General features: G+C 48.8%; 1 protein-coding gene across 2 annotated transcripts in view; it reads right to left on the reverse strand.

The window, feature by feature from the left end:
- Positions 1–9,347, reverse strand: part of LOC134948417 (protein bicaudal D homolog 2-like) — a 109,071-nt gene extending 99,724 nt beyond the window's left edge. For both annotated transcript variants that reach the window (XM_063936374.1, XM_063936375.1), the window contains exons 1-2: positions 9,024–9,347; positions 2,948–3,190 (exon numbers count right to left, since the gene is read on the reverse strand). In XM_063936374.1, coding sequence (XP_063792444.1) covers positions 2,948–3,148 — 201 coding nt within the window. In that variant the 5' untranslated portion in view covers positions 3,149–3,190; positions 9,024–9,347. The remainder of the gene's footprint in view (positions 1–2,947; positions 3,191–9,023) is intronic.
- Between the last annotated feature and the right edge of the window lie 1,848 nt (positions 9,348–11,195).

The raw sequence follows: 11,195 nt of genomic DNA on the forward strand, positions 1-11,195 counted from the left end.
GGGAGAGTATACTACACACATCCTGGTGAGAATTCAGTAACAGGGGCATTGGAAAGGACAGTGATCTGGCAAATTAGGTCTTATAAAATGGAGAGGAAAGTGCAAAAGATCAATGGGGGGGGGGGGGGGACAATTCAGACATGTTCGCTAGCAGGCAAATTTTGCACTGCTGCGATCAGATAGTCACCGCCTACAGGGGGAGTGTATTTTCGCTGTGCAAGTGTGCGTACGCATGTGTAGCAGAGCTGTACAAACAGATTTTGTGCAGTCTCTGCACAGCCCAAGACTTACTCAGCCGCTGTGATCACATCAGCCTATCCGGGACCGGAATCGACGTCAGGAACCCTCCCTGCAAATGCTTGGACACACCTGCATTTTTCCAATCACTCCCAGAAAACGGTCAGTTGTCCCCCACAAATGCCCTCTTCCCGTCAATCCCCTTGCGAACGCCCGTGCGAATGGATTCTTCGCACAAACCCATCGCTAAGCGGCAATCCGCTTTGTACCCGTGCGATGCCCTTACACATGCACAGTTTAGACCGGATCGCCCGCTGTACGAAAATGCTGCCTAGCGATCCGGTCTGAATTATCCCCAATGTTCAAAGCAGAAATCTAGTCTACTATTAGATATCATGAACTTAAATATTATATAGTGACCTGGCACAAGAACGTTTGTACATCTCCTCTACTCATTCCAGCCAGTGAGTCACATCTTCATTATCACATGGGGCATATTAATGTAATACACAAGATGCCATCCTTACTCCTACTAAATTGTATCTTGCCATCAAAAGAGAATATCAAACTATAGAAGTGCTCAGCCACGAGAAGCGTTACTGGGCGACACCTGCACATCCCCAGGATACAGCAACATCCCGTATGTAAAAGGCCATAGTTGCGTCCTATTGGGAGCCATGCGCACACCATCTCAGCAGTGTATTCTGCAACCAACATGGTGTAGGAGTAAGTGCCACTCATAGGGATTACAACAGCACTGACGACGGGAGTCAGTGCAATCAGATTCATACAACTCAGATTATGGAACTATGGTCACATAGGATTTGCGATTGTTGTAGGTGTACCAAGTTGAGACTTATCGGCCCTACACACTGGTCGATCTCGTTCATTAATGAACGCGATACCGTTCATATCTTTCAGTGCGGAGGCACCAGCGATGAACGATGCGCGGCCCCGCGCTCGTTCATCGCTGCTGCCCCGTCGGCTGTGCATGCAGACCAATATGGACGATCTCGTCCATATTTGCTTGCACTTTTATGGAGCCGGGTGGAGTGAAGAAACTTCACTCCCGTCACTGCCCCCGCCGCCGGGTCGTCTGTATCCGCCATCGGGCAGCTCAGCGGCGGATCGTTAAATGTGTAGGGCCCTTAACACATGCTCTTAGATTCAGTCTCAGAGTACACAAGGGGGAAAACCCACAACCTGGATTGCGATCGCTAAAAGTACCACTACGCTTCAGATAAGCTAGGGGCACACTATTCATTTTCTCGATCGGGCAACTGAGATGACGTTTCAGCAAATTAAAGGGCCAAATATATAAGCTACACACCAAGCCATTTTAAAAGTAACCGATTTTCTGCCACACCCCACTAAATTAACATACATCGCCCACAAGGAGGATGGCGTAGTGGTGAAAAATCATATGAAGTACTGTATGGCCAACCTATTGTAAAAGCCCACACACTGCTCAATATCAGGAGATTGGTTGGCCAAGAAAATTAGGACCTCAGTCAAATAATTGAAGGCGCGTGTTTGGGACCATCATTTCTCCAGTTTATCAGCAAAATGAGCACACATTTAATCCCAAATAGACAAAACACTGGAGCACAATTGGTCCAATAATTGTATATTGTGTACCTAGCTGTAGACAGCGGCCTGCGTACAACTAAAGCGGGGCACACGCCGAGCAAAATGTTGTCCAATCGCACAGACATTGCTCTCATCGGCGCATGATCGGGCAGTGTGTATGCCTGACATGCAGGTGCCAGCGGTTGCTAGGGACAAAGACGTGCTGCACAAACCTGATGATAATGCCAGCATCCTGTAGTGTGCTACCAAAGGACGGAACATGATCGCTCTTCATTAACATCATTCCAGTGTGTATGAGCAATCTGGGCTGACGGGCATTCGCTGCAATGTCAGAATGAATGCCTGTCACTCAAGTGTGTACCCAGCTTAAGGGTTCTGAAGCACTAACTAAGCCTAAGCTTTGGCTTTTTAAAAAAGGAATCACTGGTGCAATTTTATTCTTTGCCTAAAAGTCTCTGACCTTCTCTCCCTTCACACTCCCACCCGTCTTCTTCGCTCTGCTAATGCACGCCAACGCTCCTGTCTGCCGATTACTTCCTCCCACTCCTATTTCCAATATTTCTCACGTGCTGCTCCCTTTCTCTGGAATGCCCTACCTCTCCACCTCAGACTCTCCACCTCTCTACAAAACGTCAACCGGGCTCTCAAGACCCACTTCACCAAACCTAGCCAAATCTCATCCTAACCGTCTGTTCCACGCTCTCTATGTACCCAGTCTGTGTCACCAATGTCCGTCTACCCCTCCCCTTTAGAATGTAAGCGCTCACGAGCAGGGCCCTCTTCCCTTATGTGATTATCCTTTTTCTTACTTTAATAATCCTCAACTGTCCAAATCCTGCAGTTCTCGGCCACATTGACACTTATCGCAGTGTCGTCTACTGGTGTAGTTATGCCTAGTTACCCTGTACTTGCCCGATATGGTCATCAACTGTAAGTCACTGTTTTCCTGTTTTGATTTGTTTATGTACTCTGTAATTGGGCGCTGCGGAACCCTTGTGGCGCCATATAAATAAAGGATAATAAATAATAAAGTCACTACAGAACGCAACATTAAAGATGCCTGTGGTCAATTTGTTGCAACTCGATTCTTGCTCAAACAGACACTCAAGTCCAATCTTACCTCCGTCATCTGCTTTAGCTCCAGTTTCAGTGCATCACATTCAAATTCTAGGTCTGAATACTTCTGCTGTAACTCCGCATTCTGCTCCAACACAGCCAAACCATACTGAGCAGCCTGGAACTTTTCCTCCGTTGTCTCCTGTAGTTCCGATGACACACGTGCAAGCTCTGTGCGCAACGCCGTAAGATCCTCGCTGTCCATTGTAAGTTTTCAAAACAAGTAAAAATGTTCCTCAGTAGAAACCTGTTGTAAAAGCAATACATACGTCAGACGGCTGCATATTTGCTCAAAATAGAGCAAGAAGAATTAATCCTACTAAAGAAAACAGATGCAGTTTGCAGTTACGCAAGTAGCTGAACAGCAGTAATCCTGTCACCATGTTGTTTTACAAGCCAAAGAACTAAATCAGATTTTCCTGTTAAATCAAGTAGATTAACTTAACCTTTTCAGCCCAGATCCAAAGTGTGTTTGTCAGAGTCCGCTTAGTCAACTGTAAAGAGGCATAAATAACGAATAATATTCTAATTACTCGATATTAATCTTAAATGGTGCTCCAACCAATCAGCTTCTAACTGTCATGTTGAAAAACTACAATTAGTAGCAGATTGGTCGGAGTACCATTTAAGATTAGTATTAATTGATAACTAGAATATCACTCATTATATATGTCCCCAAGTATAGTACTGGGGTACGTGAGATTTGTTGGGGTCATGCTGGTTTATCTAAACTAGTTTTAAATATGAGGTCAGTGGCACAATATAGTGTTCCTTCTAAAAACTATAAGGGGCAGGGCGCCGGAGTCCGGGGGCACTTTGGCGTGCGCGCCGCGAAGTCGCACGCCCGAAATGGGGCGCGGCCATGTAAATTAGGGGCGTGGCCATGCAACGTCATTTTAGTGGGCTGTGCGGCCCACAGACGCTGCTATAGGGAGGCATCTGTGGCTGTCGACGTCACTGTTGGGGGCGTGCCCGGCACGCTTCCCAAAGCTCTTTACCATAGCATGAATGGATGCCGTTACATGCTGGGAGGGCAGGAAGTGGGCGGCTGTTCTAGCAGGGCACCGCAAAAGGGGCAGGGCGGGTTTTGCCTTTTAAAAATCGGGCATGCCGCGGCACCCTGCTAAAACAGCTTAGAGTGAACACTACAATATACTCCATATAAGCATTATAGAAAAGGAGCAGCAGTTTATACTGTGTTACCCTATATATAAAGGCATCAGCTTCTCCATGTTGGTTGCAGTATCCGTTCAGGTGGTCGACCATGTTATGGTCGACAGTCATTAGGTCGACCACTATTGGTCGACATTGACATGGTCGACACATGAAAAGGTCGACATGAGTTTAACTTTTTTCTCTGGGGGAACTTTTCCATACTTTACGATCCACGCGGACTACGATTGGAGCGGTAATCTGTGCCGATCGAAGCGGCAGCGGAGCGAAGGCACCATGCCCGAAGCATGGTCGACCTTTTCATGTGTCGACCATGTGTCCTTGTCGACCATGTCAATGCCGACCAATAGTGGTCGACCTAATGACTGTCGACCATTCGTACCGGAACCGTTGGCTGCTCCTTGTTGTGTGCTGGAAAACTTCCTGGATAAGTCACCTGACATTGCCCCAAGCCACACCCCCTCAGTGAGGTAGACCAGATAGCCGCCTCATATTGAGGTTTTATTTTTGCATTATTGACCCCAGTGTGATCCAGACGCCAGCTAGTTTATGACTATGCAAGAGGGGAGGCTGAGCCAAGGGTTTGACGCTTAAATATTATACAGATTGCATTAGCTGCAGGGTTCCATCAGAACTTGATGTACTGCAGCTCACATTTCAGGGTATGACGGTAGGTAAAACCCTTCCTTGCTTATACTCGAAAATCTATGGAGAAACATAACCAAGGCTTTGTGGTCGATTCAATTAAACACGATGTGAATAGTGAAGGGAAGGAGGTCGCAGTTCTATTCAATTGGCCACATAGCTAGTCAGGAGATGCCAGTTCTAGAGCCTTAAGATGGGTATTAAGTCGCTTGAACAGACATTCTCCGACTTTAGTTGCCTGCCATGATGCTGTTTTTGCCATGCTAGAGGCAGGAAGCAGCATTGCAGCACTAGTTTACCCGAAATTCTGCAGAAACACTCTGGTTGGGCTTAATAGCGCGACCAATTGAATAGCTCTGGGACCTCCTCCCCAGCGCTATTCACACTGCTTTTAATTGAAGCGACCACACTGTGAGGTTCTCACAAAACGCCACAGCTAAAGGACCCGCCCACTATTAGTCTGATGTACGCATCTAAAAATATAAGAGCAGTCGCTCCTTTGTGGCAAAATATTATATATAATTTTTTTCTTCAGACACATCAGCTAATAACTCGCATCTCATTTTGTTACAGTTACTTTACATGATTAAGCGACACTGTTGCTTTCCGTAGACTTAACGAATCTGTGCCAGTCATAAAGGAAACCACTAAACTTCCCCCCAGCCACGGCCTGCAGATTGTCCTATCATCGGACAGCCTATGTTCACATATTATCTTACAGCTGCTTCTCAGAGTCCCAGGTACAATGACTAACATTTACACCTCAGGGAGAAGTAGCCAATGAATTAGGTACAGGAACCAGGAAAGATGTGGATCCACTGACCTGAATATAAAGTATGTCTAATGGCGGCTACACACAATTTCAGCCTGAATTGTCATTTATGGGTAAATGGGAAAGACAAACTGGGCATAACGCCAAGTGCTTACGCCTGATTTAATATGCGACCAATGAGAGCGCACAATCTTCCGTTCGGCCATGCTGCATGGCCAAACACAAGATATCATGTACAATGCCAAGCTGCCGAATATCCGGTGTCCCCTGCATCGTACCAATGTGTACACCCTTGCCAATGCAGAGTCAAGACGACCGTCAGCTCGGCCAGGAACACCTTGTTCTATTGTGTATCCAGCCTAATGGGCCCTACACACTGACAGTCCTCACTGCACGATATGAACGTTCTCGTTCATTAATGAACGAGAACTCGTTCATATCGTGCAGTGTGTAGGCACCAAGGATTAACAATGCGTGGCCCTGCACTCGATAATCGTTGGTGCCCCGTCGCTTATGCATGCAGGGCAATATGGACAATCTCATCCATATTTTCATGCACTGCTATGGAGCCGGGTGACGAGGGTGGGGAGTGAAGAAACTTTACTCCCCCTGTCACCAGGTCGCCCGATTCCGCTGTCGTGCAGCTCGGCGGCGGATCACCTAGTGTGTACGGCCCATAAATGTTTTGCGTATTGGCTAAGTGACATGTTAATGTGATTTGGTTAATTAGTGGTCAGATGAACATATATCACTGGCAGATCATTCTTACTGGTAATCACTGACCGATAAGACTTTTCCAAATTGCAGTTTTAACTTTGGGTTGGAAATCAAAACAATACTGTCCATATGTTTGGAGAGAGAGACGCAGAACTAACAAGATTGTAAACAGTGCCTATGAATCATACAAAGTAAGAAGACATATGATCATCATATTATTGTGATACACAAGCCCCGGCGGCCTCTGTTACAGGCAACACATGTTTACACAGCGTTAGGGAGCCATAGACAAACATTTTTCAGGAATGACAGCGATATAAAAGAAACCCTATTCAGGACTGTGTGCTACAGCTGGTCAGGACAGGCACGCACTTCTGATCCAAGACATTCCAGCTGTCATAGCTTCGGCCTGGTTAGCATCCTCTAGGGAACGCTTATAGAAGAGTTACCAGCGTCACACGTTGCCAAGTATCTAGACTCCTGGCAAGGTACAATGACACGAGTTACCATTACAGCACGACTCAGTGGCAGGCGAGGGAGATAATCTGTGCTGCATCTGACAAGTTACTGGAACGTGATGCTGGAGTGTGAAGACTAGGTAGGCTAGATGACACATATGTACAGTATGGAACACCAACATTATACAACCATGGGGGAAATCACCGTTTACCATGGACTAAGTGTACCATTGCACTTGGAACAAACCATATAACAATGTAAGGTGTGCAAATACATTTAGGGATGGCCATTGGTGGGTTAATCAATGGTGTCTGGGATTAACGGTGACGGTATGAAACCACTGACTGGGAACGGTCAACGGTTTGCACCCATTCATGGACGTCACCGCAGGCCCCAATCCCTAAAGAGGGCAGGATTCAGCTGCGCAGCGGGGATGGGAGTTCAGTGCGCCAATTCCTGAAAGGGGCACAGCTCAGCTGCAAAGCTAGGTCTAAACTCCACTCACCCGGCGCAAAAACAAGAAGAAAAAAAAATGACCAGGCACTGCAATCGATGGCAGAGATCCATCAGATCACTACTACCGATGGTCATCCCTAAAAACATTTTTTTGCATGTAGGGTAAAAAATGGCTGCTTGGATGTAGTCCACAAAGGGTAGACAGCTTTACTTTTCACACTGCAATTTAGATGTGAGCTAGGACATGACCCTAAAGCTGGGTTCAAACTGCACAATAGTGTGACCCAGCGACTGATCTAGTGACGCATCGCACCGCCGTACACACTATACTGCATGACAGCACATTGAATGTATCATTACATGTTAGGGATGGCCAACGTTGATGGGGCCACAAACCATCGATAGCTGATAACTATGCTGTGTGATGCAATCAATGGTTTAATATTCATTCTTAATGCACGGGAGCAGCTGCTCCAGTGTGAGAGCAGGGGGCGGGCCTGAGCAGTGACTGACAGCTGAGACGTCTTATTACCGGCTCTAAAGGTGGGTACACACTGCCCGATTTATCGGCCGTTCTACTGAACGGCCGATATATCGCGGGTCTGTCGGCCAGTGTGTACAGGCGATATGTCTGAACTCCGTCGTACAGACATATCGCGTCGGCCCCACTGCACAGCCGACGGCCAATATATCTACCAATATATTGGCGCATTGCTGTGTGTATACGGGCGACCAGCCGCCCATCCGTACACATGCTGCGGCAGCCGGCGATGATTGACACCTGAACTGGGCGGGCGGGTGTACACGCCCGCCCAGTTCATGACATCAGTCCCCGACAGATCGGTCAGTGTGTATACACAGCCCGATCCGTCCATAGATATATCAATTGATCGGCAGATATATCTATCAGTGTGTACTCACCTTTACACACAATGTAAAGCCGGGCACATACTAGGCGATATGCCATCCAATTCGGCTGACCTATCGGGAAAATTATCTAGTGTGTACCGACTACTGCGCACTCTCGCGAGTCATTCTGTCGGGCATACTGCACGCCCCGAAGGGACGACCCGGCAAACGACTACATGCATTGGAATGTGTCCGTGAATGATTGTAGTTACACTGCCAGTCCCAGGGTACACACTAGACGATAAAGTGGACGATGTGCCTGATAACACATCATTTACAATATCGTCCAGTGTGTACGCTCTATGTACTTGACGTTGTGCACAACATTGTGCATCCACAGTCAACAGGAGATATCTCAAGCGGCTGCCAAATGCGGCACTGCCCCGCTGTTATTCGTTGCTGGTGACATCAGCAGTGCGTATGCCCTTGCTGATGCTGGCCCCACATCGCCTAATGTGCACCCAGCTTAAGTTGGGGCAGCACAAAACGGCTAGCCTAGCCACACCATACAACAGTAGCACTGAAACCCTTAACGGGTGGGTTAAAAAAATAAAAATAAAGACACTAACAGGCACACAACTTCATCGATGGCTGGAACCCAAGCTTGTTATAGACCATCGATGGTTAAAACTTTAAAACATCGGTCATAGACCATCGATTGTTTTGAGCACCCCATCGGCCGTGGAATTGCCCCAAACGACGTGCAGCTCATCCAATCGGGACGATTCAACGAACGACGCATCAGGAGTACACATACTGCGATGCAGCTCGGGTGTAACATGATGAGATGTAGATCGGTCGATCAATCGGGCAAAAGTTGCATAGTGAGTACATGCTGTACTCTCTCTGCACATCATAAGCCCGATCACTGAGCTCTCCGACCTGATCGGACATAAACGGGACGGCACACAGAGGGCACACCGCTCGCACAACTAAACCAAGAACTTACTTGTACGTGTGTCGCCGCTGCTGGGCGCTTATGCCGCCATTTGCACAGAACTTGTGGGGGGATCCTCAAGATGGGTCAGGAGAGCGGTCACCGTGTACTCTTGTTACCGCCCAGCTGCGATGGCCAGACCGCAGCCGCCGGGAGCTCTCCGCCGCCGTCTGTGTCGCCGATGACGGTCCCACTCCCTCCTCAGCAGCAGCAGCAGCAGCAGCAGCAGCAGCAGCAGCAGGCAACGACAGGGGGGCGGGATAACAGAGTTTGATTTGAAAATCCTCTTCCGCCCAATGGACCGGCTGCGCCTGTAATGCGCTCTGCCACTGGCTAGCGGCACGTCAATTACGCTCTCGGGCTACTCCGCCCCCTGCACACGCGCACAGCTGATTGGCTGGTCTCTCATTAGGCGGTGTGCGTGCTGGCTGAGTGAACAGTTATAATAATTACTGTATCCTATGTACACGTCTGTGGTTAGGTGTTGGTGCAGTTATATTATACAAGGAAGAGGGAAATTAATATTACAGGTCTATTTAATAAACTTAAAAAGGGCTTTTCTCTGACGTCCTAGTGGATGCTGGGAACTCCGTAAGGACCATGGGGAATAGCGGCTCCGCAGGAGACTGGGCACATCTAAAGAAAGCTTTAGGACTATCTGGTGTGCACTGGCTCCTCCCCCTATGACCCTCCTCCAAGCCTCAGTTAAGGGCCCTACTCACTGGCCGACCCGCCGCCGAGCTGCCCGACGGCGGATACGGCCGACGAGCGACCCGGCGGCGGGGGGGCAGTGACGGGGGGAGTGAAGTTTCTTCACTCCCCCCGTCACGCGGCTGCATTGAAGTGCAGGCAAATATGGACGAGATCGTCCATATTGGCCTGCATGCACAGCCGACGGGAGACCAGCGATGAACGAGCGCGGGGCCGCGCATCGTTCATCGCAGGAGTCTCCACACTGAAAGATATGAACGAGTTCTCGTTCATTTATGAACGAGATCGTTCATATCTTTCAAAAAATCGGCCAGTGTGTAGGGCCCTTTAGATTTTTGTGCCCGACCGAGCAGGGTGCAATCTAGGAGCTCTCCTGAGCTTCTTAGAAAAAGTTAGTTTTAGGTTTTTTATTTTCAGTGAGACCTGCTGGCAACAGGCTCACTGCATCGAGGGACTAAGGGGAGAAGAAGCGAACCTGCCTGCTTGCAGCCAGCTTGGGCTTCTTAGGCTACTGGACACCATTAGCTCCAGAGGGACCGAACACAGGCCCAGCCTCGGAGTCCGATCCCAGAGCCGCGCCGCCGGCCCCCTTACAGAGCCAGAAGCAAGAAGAGGTCCGGAAAATCGGCGGCAGAAGACATCAGTCTTCACCAAGGTAGCGCACAGCACTGCAGCTGTGCGCCATTGCTCCTCATGCACACCACACACTCCGGTCACTGAGGGTGCAGGGCGCTGGGGGGGGCGCCCTGAGCAGCAATATAAACACCTTGGCTGGCAAAAATACATCACATATAACCCCCAGGGCTATATGGATGTATATTAACCCCTGCCAGATTCCATAAAAATGCGGGAGAAAAGTCCGCGAAAAAGGGGCGGAGCCTATCTCCTCAGCACACTGGCGCCATTTTTCCCTCACAGCTCCGTTGGAGGGAAGCTCCCTGGCTCTCCCCTGCAGTTAATACACTACAGAAAGGGTTAAAAAGAGAGGGGGGGGGCACAATTTAGGCGCAGTATACAACATATAGGCAGCTATAAGGGAAAACACTTTTTTATAGGTGCTATCCCTGTGATATATAGCGCCCTGGTGTGTGCTGGCATACTCTCCCTCTGTCTCCCCAAAGGGCTTTGTGGGGTCCTGTCCTCTATCAGAGCATTCCCTGTGTGTGTGCTGTGTGTCGGTACGGCTGTGTCGACAGGTATGTGGAGGATAATGAGGTGGAGGCGGAGCGAATGCCTGTAAATATGTTGTCACCCCCTGCGGGGTCGACACCGGTGTGGTTGAACTTATGGAAGGATTACGTGAAAGTGTCAACTCCTTACATAAAAGGCCGACGACACGGAACAGCCGGCTACTCAGCTTGTGCCTGTTCCAGCGTCTCAAATGTCATGGGGGGCTCTAAAATCGCCCGCTACCTCAGATAACAGACACAGATGTCGACACGGATACTGACTCCAGTGTCGACATCGATGAGA

Source organism: Pseudophryne corroboree, chromosome 8 (genome assembly GCF_028390025.1).
Source record: "Pseudophryne corroboree isolate aPseCor3 chromosome 8, aPseCor3.hap2, whole genome shotgun sequence".
Classification (NCBI taxonomy): domain Eukaryota; kingdom Metazoa; phylum Chordata; class Amphibia; order Anura; family Myobatrachidae; genus Pseudophryne; species Pseudophryne corroboree.